The sequence below is a fragment of the Notolepis coatsorum genome (genome assembly GCF_963971535.1).
Source record: "Notolepis coatsorum genome assembly, chromosome: 1".
Lineage (NCBI taxonomy): Eukaryota > Metazoa > Chordata > Actinopteri > Aulopiformes > Paralepididae > Notolepis > Notolepis coatsorum.
In genome coordinates, this window is record NC_140165.1 from 65,939,120 (window position 1) to 65,956,400 (window position 17,281).

The following is a 17,281-nucleotide window of genomic DNA, read 5'->3' on the forward strand; positions in this document are numbered from 1 at the left end:
TGGCAGCGATCCTTATCCACGGTGTGTGGCTAGAGTCCTGGGATGATATGCGAGCAGGCATGCGTTGCCAACTGTTGGTGCATTATATGTGTATGACCGTCAGTCACTCATTGACATTGGATTAAGGAAAACTTACCAACTGGATTGCTCTCTGGATCGGATTGCTGAACAACAACAGTGGCCAGCAGAGATCCTTTGTTGCGGCCGAAGCAAGGAAAAGGCGCGACGACGAGGTAGAAGAGCTGGGGTCCGAAACAGATTGAGATCCAAGCGACACAGAACCACATTGCCCAGCATATTGTTGGCCAATGTGCAATCGATAGGAAACAAACTGGACGACATCAGAGCACGGATCCAATTCCAGAGGGACATTCGGGACTGCAACGTCCTCTGTTTCACCGAGACTTGGTTGTCTCCGGACGTCCCAAACCATGCAATAGAACTGGCAGATCACTTCTTCGTTCTCCGTAAGGACCGAACGGCAGAAGAATCACTAAAGACGAGAGGAGGCGGCATAGCTTTCATGGTAAACAAGGAGTGGTGCGATATAGGCAACGCAAAGGAATTGTCTAACCACTGCTCCCCAGACCTCGAGTTTATCACCATCAAATGCCGACCCTTCTTTCTCCCGAGGGAGTTAACGTCCATCATCATGATCGGAGTGTACATCCCACCACAAGCAAGCACTGGGGCCGCACTCTCGAAGCTACACGACGAGGTAAACAAACAACAGACAGCTAACGTAGACGCTGCTATTTTGGTTCTGGGCGATTTCAACAGCGCGCGTCTTAAAAAGGTGTTGCCGAATTTCTATCAGCATGTGACCTGTCCCACCAGAGGCGAGAACATATTAGACCATGTATACTCGCAATTTAAGAATGGGTACAAGTCACAAGCTCTTAGTCCATTCGGTAAGTCCGATCACGCCGCCATCTTTCTTTTGCCAAAGTATAAACAGAGTATCAAGCGCACACCGGTAGTATCGCGAGAGGTTAAAGCGTTGGACTGTGACGTCAGAGGAGACACTACAGGCTGCGCTGGAATGCACAGACTGGAATGTGTTTCGTGATAACACAGATAACCTCAACGAATACACTGAAACAGTGATTGACTTTGTCTGTACTCTGGTAGAAGAAACAATCCCCTCTACCACAATTAGAATTTACCCAAATCAAAAGCCTTGGGTAGATAAATCCGTCCGTGAGGCTCTGAAAGTGCGCACCTCAGCATACAACGCCGGGCTGGTGACAGGCAACATGGATGAACACAAGACGGCAAGATACAACGTCAGGAGAGCAGTAATAGAGGCAAAACGGCGTTACAGGGACAAAGTTGAACTTCAGTTTGAACAGGCTGACTCTAGAGGCATGTGGCAGGGCCTCAGAACGATGACAGATTACAAAGGCACCTCCCTCAAGCTGAACAGTGACATCTCCTTAGCAAATGATCTCAATACCTTCTCTGCGAGGTTTGAGGCGGTGAATAACAACACCAGCCTACAAACCACCGCAATGGAGGGGGGGGGCGCTGCTGATGGAGATTCAGTGTTCAGAATAACAGAACATGAGGTGAGGAGGACCTTTAAGAAAGTGAATATCAGGAAGGCAGCAGGACCGGACGGTATCCCCGGCCGCGTCCTAAAAGTCTGTGCCAACCAACTGGCCCCGGTATTCACTGACATATTTAACCTGTCCTTAGAACAGGCTGTCATCCCCACCTGTTTGAAGAAGTCCACCATCATCCCTGTACCCAAAAAATCTACGCCCACTTGCCTCAACGACTACCGCCCTGTAGCTCTCACCTCCATAGCCATGAAGTGCTTTGAGAAGCTAGTGAAGGGCTACATCTGTTCCTCCCTCCCCATCAACCTGGACCCCCTGCAATTTGCATACCGCGCCCCAACAGGTCCACGGAGGACGCCATAGCCCATGTGCTGCACACAGCAGCATCACACCTGGACAAGAGGCAGGGGAACTATGTGAGAACTATTCATCAACTACAGCTCAGCATTCAATACCATAGTCTCCTCCAAACTCATAGCCAAGCTCAGGGACCTGGGCTTGAACTATGACCTCTGCCAGTGGGTCTTGGACTTCCTGACGGGCAGACCCCAGGTGGTGAGAGCAGGCAACTGCACCTCCTCATCCATCACCCTCAACATAGGGGCCCCACCGGGCTGTGTTCTGAGTCCCCTCCTCTACTCCCTGTACACACATGACTGTGTGGCTCAGCGGAGCAACAACACAATCATCAAATTTGCTGACGACACAGTAGTGGTGGGCCTGATCTCGGCAAACGACGAGAGGGCCTACCTGGAAGAGGTCAAGGTCCTGGCAGGATGGTGCCAGGAGAACAGACTCTCCCTGAACGTCAGCAAAATGATTGATTTGATTGTGGACTTTAGGAGGTCGGGGGTCAAGGACTACAGCCCCCTCAGCATCGACGGGGCACCGGTTGAGAGAGTGAACAGTTTCAAGTACCTCAGAGCCCACATATCCGAGGACTTGACATGGACCACACACATTAGTGTTGTGAAGAAGGCACGACAACGCCTCTACTTCCTCAGGCGCCTAAGGAAGTTCCAAGTCAGTCAGAAGATCCTTAAGAACTTCTACTCATGTACAATAGAGAGCATCCTGACTGGCAACATCACCTCCTGGTTTGGGAATAGCACTGCACAAGACCGAAGCAGACTACAAAGAGTGACACGTTCAGCGGAACGCACAATTGGAGGGGGGCTTCCCACCCTCCAGAACATTTACAACAAGCGGTGCAGGGGCAAGGCTAAGAGAATCATCAAGGACTCCAGCCACCCGAACAACTGCCTCTTTGAACTGCTGCGGTCAGGCAAGCGATACCGGAGTCTCAAGGCGAGCACAGAAAGACTCCAAAGAAGCTTCTATCCCCAGGCCATCAGGCTGCTCAACGAACAATAAACACTATGCAACAACCATCAAATGCACACAGCACACACATCCACACGCACACTCTCACTTTAAACAAACAACACTGCAGCACCCATTCTCCACACTTTAGATCACCTAAACACACTTTATATTTATTGGTAAAGGATTTGCACTACAACTCGTACACCTTACTGTAAATTGTACCTAAATTGTACCTCATCCCATTTCTGCTTTGCACTATATAGTATTGTATATTAGTATATTGCATAGTATATTGTATATTGTATGGTAACTCAGTTACTTCTAGTCTGCATCGAACATTGTACATATGTCTATACTGAACACTGTGACCTCTATTTTTACTTCTTTTTACATGCTACTTTATCTTATTTCATACTTATCTTGTCTAGCACAGTCTCTGGAGCGTAACAGTAAGAAGCATTTTGTATAAAAGTATTCTGTACTTCTGTATGACAACTATTAAAGAAACTTGAACTTGATTGGCTGACTGGCTGCACAGTGTTTTAATGACGCCACGTCGCGCGCTCCTGGGCGCGTGCGCGCGCTCCCGCGCATGCGCATTCATTTTCCCTCGTGTTTGCATAGACTAAAGACAATGCCTAATTGCCTCTACGAATGGAATGTAACACTGACCAGCTGCTCCTAGTAGTGCCTACAACTAGGCGTAAGCTCAGGGGGGACCGTGCTTTCTCCGTTGCCGCCCCCAAAATGTGGAATGAGTTGCCACTGCAGATTAGGCAGGCCTCATCACTGCCCCGTTTTAAAGGCCTCCTTAAGACCCACCTCTTCTCTCTGGCTTTCGACACCATGTAGCTTGTTGATTTTATGATCTTATTGTCTTACTGTGTTGTTGTATCGTTTTGTTACTGTTTCCCTTGCTTTTAAATATTTTTTTTAAGTACTCTGATCTATTTAAACTTGTATTGCTGCCTATATTTACCTAATGTTTTTTATCTCTGTTTTTGTACTCTTGTTTTTTTTTCTATTTTTAGTGCTGCTAATAGTTTTTAATATGCTCCCCCTGTACAGCACTTTGTGCCCCTGTGGCTGTTAAAGCGCTTTATAAATAAAGTTGGATTGGATTGGATTGGACATATCATTCACAAGTTAGGTGTGAATGTATCTGAGAACGTATTTAACACACCTGACGACCGGCGCTATTGATATGCAAAGTAGGGGGAGTTTCGCTGTAGACTGCAGACTGACAGAGTGGACTATCACTTCGTCACAACAACATCTCTCAAATCTTACTCTGCACGGAGTGCAACCCTGTCCCATGACCAACGCATGCCTGTATGCGAGTGGCCGGACGTAATTAGGCGACGCACCGATATCCAACCGGCATATCCGGTTTGGCAACTCGCAGATCATCCACCAGGTGGCAGTATTGAAGCGTTGCAGAGTTGTGCTGAGTCCCACAGCATCAGACAAGGCTCCGTGAGTGAAATATGAATACCATGGCGAAAATATGAAATGTGATCAAAATAACGTTGTACGCCGTGATCTGGCAGAATTCGCATGAACTTGAAACCCGTTGTACGACGTCTTTGGCGCAGAAAGTGTTAAACGGATCTTTTTCAAGTTCAAAGTTTTAACCCTTTAATCGCCAATGACGTGTTAAGACGTCATTCCTCGCCATGCGTAATCTGCCAATGACGTTTTACAGCGTCTTTGAGATCAATATTTCAAAAATCTGTCATGGTAATCATATTTCACCGACGGATCCTTGACGGGTGCTGGGGATCTCCACTCAACTCTCCAACGGTTCAATATCGCCACCTGGTGGCCGATCGCCAAACCGGAAGTGGGTAAGTGGGGCCGGAAGTGCTTGGTGTCCCCCCTATTCCGTCCACCACTCGCAATCGCTCCCGGGACTCCATCTTGACACACTGGATAATCGATCGGTTGCCATAACTCAATAAACAACGTTATTTGGACGTATATATTATTATTAGAGCTGGGCCGTTAACGGCGTTAACGTGCTGCGTTAACGCTATACTAGTATCGCGCAATAATATAATTAACGCATTAATCAAATGCGTTTTTTAAATTTTTTTTTTTTTACCTTTATTTACCCAGGGTAGGTTCGCTGAGCACAGATGCTCTTTTTCAGGAACGCCCTGCTTCACATTCACACAGTTCCATTCACACCTGGGAGCTGCCCAGTACAACCACAGTTGACACCATTGGCCACTGAGCAACTCCACTGGAGCAGTTGATTCAAGCCATGTCACATAGTTCAAGTTTGAAATGATTCTTTCTGTTTTGCTCCTGAGAGTGCTAGATACTGTACTGTACTGGTAATATTATTTATTTGTGTTAACTTCTGAATAAAACAACTTATTAAACACAAGTACATCTTATTGAACATTATTTTGATATTTCATTACCAATTATCATAGCAAAACAGCTTTTTCAAACAGTCTGTAATGCATTTTGGAAACGGGAGATGGGCTCATGTTGTAATGGGCCACCTGGCCTGAGAAACATAAGGAGGAAAGAAAAAGTAAGGACTTACTTCTGGTCATTATTTGGGTAGAACACACATATTTTGAATGCCTTCGGCAGTTTTTTTTTTTTTTGAGCCATTTTAATCTAGATTAATCTAGATTAAATCCAGGATTGCAGATAGATTAATCTAGATTAAAAAAATTAATCTATGCCCACCTCTAATTATTATACAACCCGCAAATGGTTCATCTAGATCAACATCCCATAATAGCGAACTTTTTGCTCCACTCTCATTGCCCAACGCTACGAGGAGACTGGGGTGAGTTTCAGCGTTTTTCTTTACCATTTTTTTTTTCATTTTCATTACAAACTGCTCTGATCAATATATCACCCATACTACATCAATCATTTAACGTCGGTCATTGAATTATAAACGACCCCCTACCCCTCCGGTCACTGGCAGATGATGAGTCATGACGTTTAGGACCTTGTACAATTGAAATTTTTAATCTGGCGTCAATCGCTATCAAACTGCATTTGATGATCTAATATATGCATAAATGGCTATAACTCACGTTCTATGAATTACTGCAGAAAACGATAAAAACATATTTATACTCTGGACGGTATTTTAGTATGAATGTGTGAATGAAAAAGTAAAACGTTCCTACACCCTGAACAATAGCTAATCGATGTTGAATGGGCCATAGTAATGTCAATTTAGCAATACAATTTAAAAAGTTATAGCCCTGCAAAGTAGGTGAACATCTCCATAGACAAATAGAGCTGGCAGTGATCAAACATTGATGGATATAAGCGTGGCAGAGAAAGGGTTAATACTCTTATCAACATGTGAGTCAACAAATGCTTGCTTTATGCAGCCATTTAACACAAAAGGATGACCCTCATGCATTGCACATTTGTATCAAATTCAAAACAGAGTGATGCACAAAATAACTTAAAAGAAAATAATAATTTAAAACAATGAATAAAGTGTGCATGAAATAATAGGGGAAAGAAAACGTTAGGAACTTGTTACATTCACCCACACAAGGGCTGATCAATCACACACACCCCTCTCTCTCACACACACACTCTCCCAGCTCTCTTTCTCTCTTGCCCCTTCCTCATCTCTCTCACCCCCCTATCTCTCTATATCACACACACACACTTCAGAAACAAACATAGTATCAATGATAGCATCAATAATACACCTGAGTGAAGTCTAGTAAAAAAATAAATAAAAATTTGTTTGAATTTATTTTTATTTTTTTAGTTAATCTTTAGTTTAAAAAAAATAGTGGCGTTAATAGAATCGGGCGATAACGCGTTAATATCGCGTTAACTTTGACAGCCTTAGTTCTTACCTTTTTATATGTTTTAAGAATACACAACCCTCTTAAATTAAATTAAATAACTCCATGTCTCTCTAACTATATGTCTCTCTTCTCTGTAGTTTAACCTGGCTATTGAAGACATCCCCGAGGTGACATCAGAAGCTAAAAAGGCTCTATCTGGTCAGCTGCCTGCTGTTGGACGCCCCATGTGTGTCGAGATCTCTCTGAAGACGTCTGAGGTAACCATTATGATGACTAGTAGGGTCACATCTGAAGTAACCATGACGACTAGTGCTGTGACCGGGCTGAGTAGGTAGTTATAATAGACAGCAGAAGTGAGTGACATGCCATTTGTCCCCACCCCCTGGTTCAACAGTTCCTACACGTTACCATGGAGACAGTCCGCACCCTGTCCCCGCCCCCTGGTTCAACAGTTCCTACACGTTATCATGGAGACATAAAACACCGGATCAGTTTGAAATGTTTTTGGCGTTGATAATTCTGCTCAAAACTATGAATGAAATCTAAACATTTCCCCCGTCACACAGCTGTTATCCACCAGCTTGTTTGATCTAGCTGAACAATGATGCCACAACTAAGATATTCACTAAAGAGACTTGTTATTTACTTGTGTACATTTCACCATTTCACCCCTTTAGTGGTGTCATGGAACAGCTGTTTCCTGTGGTGCTGTTCAGCTCAACCCAAACAAACTGGATAACAGCTGTGTGTCACCAGAACCAGACCAGACAGACTCAGTGTTCAACCTGAGATCTGCAACAGAGACCTGACCACACCTGTCCCACCCTAACCCATATTTAACCGGTTAACCGTCGGTAGTGTGGCAGTGAAAGGGTTTACCCTTTGTTGTGTGGCAGTGAAAGTGTTAATGAATGAATGAATGAATGAATGAATGAATGAATGAAAACTTTATTTAACAGATTGCAGAATGGGTACAATACAGTACGGCTCAATACATACAATTGTTAAGGGGATGCAGACCTGAGAAAGACGTTTGTCTTGTTTCCATCAGGGTCCCCCATTTTCAATTCATATAGACATTTATGACATACACAACATACATGACATTTATGGCATAGGGACATATAGGTATTTAGTACTGATACATTTGTGACATAACGGTATTCAAATATACAGTACTGTTACCCCTAGATCCTGACAGAGTATATACATATGATGGGGAGGGAACTGTACATTAGGAGGGGGTGGGTGGGTGGGAGGGAAATATACATACGGCGGGGAGGGAATATATACATGCGGTGGTGAGGAGACTGTCTATTAGGAGGTGGTGGGGGTTTTGGGCATTTACGGTGGCCAGTTTCGAATTGCAGCCTCCCGTAGGTGCTCTTTAAGAGCGGTTTTGAATGTGGGCAGGGATTCACATTCCTTTACAGCTTTGGGTAGGGCGTTCCACATTGTTGTGGCATAATTGCGAAACGTGTTTAGTCCCTTGTTTGAGCCGAATCTGGGTTTAACATGATTTGTTGAGCTTCCTCTGGTGTAGTGGTTGTGGTATTCACTGACCTTTGGGAAGTATTTTGACATGTACATGGGCACCCCGGTCGTATAGTGTATCTTGTAGATCCTGTCTCTTAACCTGCTGTCGTGTGGCAGTGAAAGGGTTAACCTTCTCTAATGTGGCAGCGAAAGGGTTAAGAACCAGGATACACGTGATTCAAATGATTACAAACGGTGTGCTGCGCAATTTATTTTGTAATATTAATTCCAGAATACAAACCTTAAAGGGACAGTTTGGGGATTTTTAAATACTTGCACGGCTGTGATGCGCCTGCGTAGGCATCACAGAGGGGCAACATGCATGATATCCCACTGGTTCCAGCTGCCTGTCTTAAGCTTCCCGGTTCACTCGGAACCCGGACACAACTAGTAATGCTCTCTGTCTCTCTCTCTCTCTGTCTCTGTCTCTGTCTCTCTGTCTCTGTCTCTCTCTGTCTCTCTCTGTCTCTGTCTCTGTCTCTCTCTGTCTCTGTCTCTCTCTGTCTCTGTCTCTCTCTGTCTCTGTCTCTCTGTCTCTGTCTCTCTCTCTGTCTCTCTCTGTCTCTCTGTCTCTGTCTCTCTCTGTGTCTCTCTCTGTCTCTCTCTCTGTCTCTGTCTGTCTCTCTGTCTCTGTCTCTCTCTCTCTCTCTGTCTCTGTCTCTCTCTCTGTCTCTCTCTCTGTCTCTGTCTCTGTCTCTGTCTCTGTCTCTCTCTCTGTCTCTGTCTCTCTCTCTATATCTCTCTGCGTGTGTATTTGTGTGTGTGTCTTTCAGGGAGATTCTATGGAGCTGGAGACATGGTGTTTGGAGATGAATGAGAAGTGAGTATTAGTTATATCATATATAGTTAGATATATAGTATAGTTGTATAATATATAGTTAGTTATATAATATATAGTTAAATATATATAGTGGTAAGAGCGATGCACTGCTCTGTTGTATGATTACAGGCGAGTCGAGAAACTGTTCGTGGGTGGATACAGGGTTTAGGAACAGGGAACCGAGAAACCTTGCTGTGTAGGTATTAAAGGTCATTGTATGTAAAGTTTCACTGAAAAGGCCTTTGTTAGAGCAATGCTCTGTTATGTTAGAACTTTGTAAAGAAAAAAGTATTAAGAGCGATACACTGCTCTGTTAAATATTATCACACTTTTTACTGTCCGTTCTATTTTATTATTTTTAGCCTATTTTAAACTGAATCAAACTGCACTTTTTCACTCTATCTAATCTATTCTATTTTATTATTTGTATTACTGAAAAACTGATTTACCTTACCTTGCTACCTCTATCTTTTTGTATTTAATTTGTTATGCTCGCTTATGCCTGTATTTTTTACTGTTGTGAAGCACTTTGAACTGCAATTTCTGTATGAAAAGTGCTATACAAATAAAGTTATTATTATTATATAGTTAGATATATAGTATAGTTATATAATATATATAGTTAGATATATAGTATAGTTATATAATATATAGTTAGTTACCGTAATTTTCGCACTATAAGCCGCACCTGAATATAAGCCTCAGCAGCTAAATTGAATGATGTGTACATATATAAGACGCACTGGACTATAAGACGCAGGTGTTTTAATGTTTAATTACCATAATTATGTAATTAGCATTGGGACACAATACTGTCGGACAAATAACAAGAATTAACTCATTTACAAGTTGTATTAAGTTTAGCAAATAAGGGAACAGATAAATAATATTTCAATGCAGTAAAAAAAGCAATATTTCGATTTTTACATTTTCGGGGTTTGGTCATGTCGAGTCACATATAAGCCGCACCGTTATATAAGCTGCAGGGTCGAAAAATGGGGCGAAAAGGCACGGCTTATAGTCTGAAAATTACGGTATATAGTATAGTTAATTAGTTATATAGTAGTTATATAATATAGTTAGTTAGTTATATAGTATAGTTATATAATATATAGTTAGTTAGTTATATAGTATAGTTATATAACATATAGTAAGGCAGAGCTTAAACACAGTAAGGCAGAGCTAAAGCACAGTAAGGAAGCAGAATGGAGGAAACGCATCCTACAGATAGTTAATTCCCTGTTGACTAGAACGTGGATCTGTTTGAGTGACAGTGTAGTGAAGTGCTACTGGGGGAGGGATCTGTTTGAGGGACAGTGTAGTGAAGTGCTACTGGGGGAGGGATCTGTTTGAGTGACAGTGTAGTGAAGTGCTACTGGGGGAGGGATCTGTTTGAGTGACAGTGTAGTGAAGTGCTACTGGGGGAGGGATCTGTTTGAGTGACACTGTAGTGAAGTGCTACTGGGCGAGGGATCTGTTTGAGTGACAGTGTAGTGAAGTGCTACTGGGGGAGGGATCTGTTTGAGTGACAGTGTAGTGAAGTGCTACTGAGGGAGGGATCTGTTTGAGTGACAGTGTAGTGAAGTGCTACTGGGGGAGGGATCTGTTTGAGTGACAGTGTAGTGAAGTGTTACTGGGGGAGGGATCTGTTTGAGTGTCAGTGTAGTGAAGTCATGCATTAAAGCGTTCCGTCTCCAGACGGATTTCCGTCAATTTGATTGGGGAGATCCGTCCATTTGATTTGCAGTCTGACCGAATTGGCTACCTGCTATAATATGATTTGTAGATGCATACACATTGAAACAAAATTGAGCCAATCAGAGGCGCCAAATATGAAAAAAAAACATTCTATCGTGCCGCGCCAAGCAGAGTCATCACTCAGCGACTCGAGAGACAGGATTACGCTGCTCGCTCCGGAGGCTCGCTCCGGAGGCTCGCTCCGCGGTTGCAGCTGCAGGCTATTGGGCGAGTTACACATTTGCGAGGTCTGAGAAGTCTGTCCGCCACATGGCAGGGTAACAAAATAGTCATGTAAAATAATTAAAAACTGCGGTGTGTTTTGGTTTTACGAGTCGCCTTTTTTGCAGCCTCGCGCCTCAACTCTGCTTGTTGACCGACGTCACAGCCACCACGCTGCTTGCACTCGCTGCTATACCGATTAGCTAACGTTACCTTAATAGCGTCGGTTAAATGGAAGGAATAAGCCGGCCACTAAAAAGAAAACCCACCGCGGGTTTCTCGGATGAAAAGGATCAGCGGGGGGGAGCTCCAGTAGCTCACCGCGTATCTCGGCGCTATTTCGGTGTCGGGGACAACCGTGCGCGTCACGGATCCGGGGTACACGAGTTCGACTCCCGGACTCGCCGTATTTTCTCAGAGTGTCTTTCCCCGATCTATATCCTATTCAACCTGTTTCTGGGTAACAGTACTTTATATTTCTCTCCCACCCACCCCCTCCTAATGTACAGTATCCTCCCCATCATATCATGTATATAATCTCTGTTAGGATCTATGGGTAACAGTACTGTATATTTCTCTCCCACCCACCCCCTCCTAATGTACAGTCTCCTCCCCATCATATCATGTATATAATCTCTGTTAGGATATATGGGTAACAGTACTGTATATTTTCTCCCACCCGCCCACCCCCTCCTAATGTACAGTATCCTCCCCATCATATGTATAATCTCTGTCAGGATATATGGGTAACATTACTGTATATTTGCATATCGTATATGTCACAAATGTAACAGTACCTATAGTATGTCCCTATGCCATAAATGTCATGATGTCAATGTCATGTATGTCATAAATGTCACTATGAATTGAAATGGGGGACCCTGATGATGTAAACAAGACAAACATTTTTCTCTGGTCTGCATCCCCTTAACAATTGTGTGTATTGAGCCATACTGTATTGTACCCATTCTGCAATCTGTTAAATATTGATTGATTGATTGATTGAACATTTTATTAACAGAATTGCAGAATGGGTACAATACAGTACGGCTCAATACCCACAATTGTTAAGGGAATGCAGACCAGAGAAAGATGTTTGTCTTGTTTACATCATCAGGGTCCCCCATTTTCAATTCATAGTGACGTTTATGACATACACAACATACATGCCATTTATGACATAGGGACATACATGACTTACAGGTATAGTACTGTTACATTTGTCACATATACGATATGCAAATACACAGTACTATTACCCAGAGATCCTAACAGTAAATATATACATATGATGAGGAGGAGACTGTACATTAGGAGGGGGTGGGTGGTAAAAAATATATACAAACGGTGGGGAGGAGACTGTCCATTGTTGTTGTGGCATAATTGCGAAACGTGTTTAGTCCCTTGTTTGTATGATAACAAGCCGTTTAGTTCATGGTTCAAAGTAATGGGAAAGGGGTGCTAGCTTGCCATCAATCAGAAGCTAGCCACAAGACTTGCATTCATGCTCTCCAGCACACAGCCTCCCTGCCTGGCACAACAACCACAACAGCAGGGTCTATAGTCACAGTCAGGACAGTAGGCTCTACAAGTAGGCTCCCTTAAAACGCTAACGCTATTAAAAAAAATACAGTGGAGATTAAAATAAGAATATGACTTGGCCTGAAAAAAAGTTCAGTCAGGAGATTTTTTTTGCTTTAATCCCTGAGTGAAGTGCTACTGGGGGAGGGATCTGTTTGAGTGACAGTGATGATGATGATGAGGATGATGATCTACATCTAACAAGTCTGTCTGTCTGCCTACCTGTCTGCCTGTCTGTCTGTCTGCCTGTCTGTCTGTGTGTCTAGGTGTGACAGGGACATCAAAGTGTCCTTCGCTACTGGGGGAGCTTCTACAACCGCCGTCTACAGCCGCCTGTCGGTGCTGTTGAAGTCTCTGCTGGCCATCACCAGAGTCACTCCGGCTTATCAACTGTCCCGCAAACAGGGGCACGACTACGTCATATTATACAGGTGAGTTAGAGCAAACAGGGGCACGACTACGTCATATTATACAGGTGAGTTAGAGCAAACAGGGGCACGACTACGTCATATTATACAGGTGAGTTAGAGCAAACAGGGGCACGACTACGTCATATTATACAGGTGAGTTAGAGCAAACAGGGGCACGACTACGTCATATTATACAGGTGAGTTAGAGCAAACGGGCACGACTACGTCATATTATACAGGTTAGTTAGAGCAAACAGGGGCACGACCGTCATATTATACAGGTTAGTTAGAGCAAACAGGGGCACGACTACGTCATATTATACAGGTGAGTTAGAGCAAACAGGGGCACGACTACGTCATATTATACAGGTGAGTTAGAGCAAACAGGGGCACGACTACGTCATATTATACAGGTGAGTTAGACTGACTGGCTGGCTGACCGACTGACGTTTACATTTAGTCATTTAGCTGAATGCTTTTATCCAAAGTGACTCGCAAATGGTGAACAACAAGTCAGCAGGAGGGCTAGACTTCTGGCTGCTAAGGGTCTGTGGTGTTGTTCCTTTAGCAGTGCAGAGCTTGAGTGTTACACTCTTGAGTGCATAGTAGTATAGACATTATTAGCATAAATAGTAGTATAGACATATTAGCATAGTAGGTAGTAATATAGGTATAGTAAATAGTAGTATAGACATATTAGCATAGTAGATAGTAATATAGGTATAGTACATAGTAGATAGTGGCACGGTGGTGTAGTGGTTAACACTGTCGCCTCACAGCAAGAAGGTCCAGGGTTCGATTCCCGCTTGGGGACCAGGTTTCCATGATGCCAGGTACTCAGGTGGGGTATCTCCCAGGCCTTTCTGTGTGGAGTTTGCATGTTCTCCCCGTGCTCGCAAGGGTTTCCCCCCCGATAAGATAAACCCAATGGAAAAACATGCACAACAGATCGCTAACGCTGTGGCGTCCTTGACGAAGACGGACAGGAGACCTTGGATTGGTCCCCGGGGCGCGGCTCACGTTGACGCCCTATCTGCTCCCGGCTGCCCATGGGGGGAAGGACAACTGGATGGGAAAAGTGCAGAGAGACATTTCATCTGCGACTCAGTGCATGTGTGTGTGTGTTCCTGTGGGTCGCCCATCTCACGTGTGTGTGTTAAAACTGCATGACAAATAAATACTTCTAGTCTAACAATTATTAACAGGTAGTATAGGTATAGTACATAGTAGATAGTAATATAGGTATAGTACATAGTAGATAGTAATATAGGTATAGTACATAGTAGATAGTAATATAGGTATAGTACATAGTAGATGGTAATATAGGTATAGTAGATAGTAGTATAGACATATTAGCATAGTAGGTAGTAATATAGGTATAGTACATAGTAGATAGTAATATAGGTATAGTACATAGTAGATAGTAATATAGGTATAGTACATAGTAGATAGTAATATAGGTATAGTACATAGTAGATAGTAATATAGGTATAGTACATAGTAGATAGTAATATAGGTATAGTACATAGTAGATAGTAATATATACATATTAGCATAGTAGATAGTAGTATAGTTTTTTTTTTTTTCAGATATTGAATAAAAAAGTGTGTTTTAGTCTACGGTGGAAAACTGGGCATGTTTCAGGTGTCCTGAGATGTGTTCCACCACCATGGAGTCAGGACAGAGAATAGCTTGCTTTGTTTCAATGGCCCCCCAGGAGCCCAGCATAGAGTGGTTCTCAGGAAGCCAGAAGATGCAGAGCGTAGGAGTCTTGAGGGTGTGTAGTTTTAGACCATTGAGCGGAGGAAGCAGGGAGCCGTTCCCCTCGCTGCGCTGTACGCCAGATCGAGGACCTTGAAGCGGATGGGAAGCCAGTGCAGCTCTCTGAGAAGTGGGGTGACGTGGGCAGGCTTTGGTAGCTTGGAGTTCCGGCGGGCCGCCAGATTCTGTATGAGTTGAAGCGCCTTGGTGGCAAACGGTGCATCGCCGTAGTCGAGGCGAGACATGACTGTTGAACGCAGGAGGAGCTGGGTGGCTTCTTTTGTCAGGAAGGGGCGGATCCTTCTGACATTGCTCAGGTTCTGGTTGTTGAGGCCATGTGAGAAGTCCAACTGGTCGTCAAGGACCACACCAAGGTTATTGGCGGTCGGGGACAGAGCCACGGCTACATTCTCCACTGTGATCGAAAGGTCGGTCAGCGGGGAGGATTCAGCCAGCAAGTGAAGTAGCTCGGTCTTGCTCAGGTTAAGTTTGAGGTGGTCGGTCGTCATCCAGGTGGAAACAGGCAGGCAAAGATCCATTCAAAGACTTGCGTATCTGAGGGGGGAAAGAAGAGGACGAGTTGGGTGTCATCAGCATAGCAGTGGTATGAGAAGTGATAATGTTACCCAGACATTTGGCGTAGAGAGAAAAGAGGAGGAGTCCAAGAACCGAGCCCTGGGGGACACCTGTCTGTAGATTAGATTAGATTAGATTGTACTTTATTGTCATTATATATTTGCATACATATGAGATTTGGGACTTAAGGTGCAGTAGTGGAAGCAAATATAAAATATAAAAAAGAAATAAAAGAGAAACATAAAATACTATACAATAAAACAATGTTACAATACTGTACAATATACAAAATAACAACAATATACACCGTATCGGACGTATAAGGTGCCTCTCCATCATACTTAATACGAGCGGTCAGCGAGGTAGGATGGCCCGCCAAGGCCAACGTAGAATCTACAACTCCCAAGGGATGATATGAGGAGGATCTGATAGTTGCTGCCGACAGGTCCAGGTGAATCGGGACAGGAGAGAGGCATTTCGCTCTTGCTAAGTGAAGAGCCTCTGTGACTGCTATGAGGGTTGTCTCTGTGGACTGACCGGTCTTGACTGGCCGGCTGGCTGACTGACTGACTACAATTTAACTACACTATTACTAGTAACATTATAATGAATTATTGACTGACTCCTCCTTTTCTCTCCTCATCATCCTCTCCTCTAGGATCTACTGTTCGGAGGTACAGCTCAGTGGATTGGGAGAAGGTAAGACAGATTGGGTTTAGTATGAGACTTGTTAGACTACAGTAATTAGCTGAGCCAGCTCCATGTTTTGACACATAAACTTTAAAGGCTTAATTAACAGCCACTGTCCTGATGAAGGCTGAATAGCCGAAACGTTGACGACAATAAAAGCAGAGAAAAAGTGAGTGCGGGAATTGTAAATTTTTTCACTTAATTAACAGCTGGGTCTGAACTATTGTTTATGTGGTTACCATGGATACAGCTCTGCTAGAACTCGGGCGTCTTCCCGTTAGACGGTTTCACTGGAATTCCGTTGCTAGGGAAACGTTTGCACCCAAACATTATTTCCTGTCAACTACTGCAATTAGCGAACAGGAAATACACCTGGGTCCTTTTTTTGGACGTTATTGTCACTTTGAAACAGTCTATAGACTGCGGTGTTGTAGTCGAGTCACAAAATCTCGAGTCCGAGTCGAGTCTCGAGTCCCCAGTGTTCAAGTCCGAATCCAAGTCCGAGTCACCAAAGAAGAGCCTGAGCCCGAGTCGAGTCCCCATTACCCTAGACCGAGTCCGAGTCATCAAGGTTGAGTCCACTCCACTCTGGCAGTCAAAGAGCTGACATACAAATACAAAAAGGTCTACATTAAACATAAATGACACAGCGGTCACCATTTCAAAGGGAGTTTATTTACTTTGTGACACAATAGCTAAACAAATGCACTAGCCATCAATATCTTATGCCAAATGATTAGGGCCTATTACCAAAAAAATAAATAAAAATATTTATCAATTAACAAGTCAGAGTCCTCGTCTGCACCGAGTCCGAATGCAGTCGATGCTCGAGTCCAAGTCCGAGTCATTAGTGCTCAAGTCCAAGTCGAGTCACAAGTCCTGAAAATCAGTCCAGGACTCAGATTGGAGTACTACAACACTGATGGCCTGTTTCTAACTCAACATAAACATTCTAAATGGGTCCATCCAGTGTTTTCTAACATCAATAGCTGACAGGAATCCAGGCTGTTCCCCTGAAAAGCTCTTTTAGAAGCAGCCTTACAACTTAGAAGCCTGTGGTTCCCCCAAGTTTTTGGGGTTGCTATATGTTTTATTATGATGCTCTATGTTTTTTATTATGATGCTCTGTTTTATTATGATGCTCTATGTTTTATGATGTCTGTCCATGTTCAAAATCAGGGACCATGATGGAAATAAGTGCGTGCACTTTCTCATGTTTTTATCCCTTGGATGCTGTCTTTTACTCCACAA

General features: G+C 43.6%; 1 protein-coding gene across 2 annotated transcripts in view; it reads left to right on the forward strand.

Moving 5' to 3' along the window:
• The window catches only part of atg13 (ATG13 autophagy related 13 homolog), a 68,464-nt gene that overhangs the window by 14,171 nt on the left and 37,012 nt on the right, over window positions 1-17,281 (forward strand). For both annotated transcript variants that reach the window (XM_084335560.1, XM_084335561.1), the window contains exons 4-7: window positions 6,835-6,954; window positions 9,007-9,053; window positions 12,860-13,024; window positions 15,999-16,039. In XM_084335560.1, the coding sequence (XP_084191686.1) occupies window positions 6,835-6,954; window positions 9,007-9,053; window positions 12,860-13,024; window positions 15,999-16,039 (373 nt within the window). The remainder of the gene's footprint in view (window positions 1-6,834; window positions 6,955-9,006; window positions 9,054-12,859; window positions 13,025-15,998; window positions 16,040-17,281) is intronic.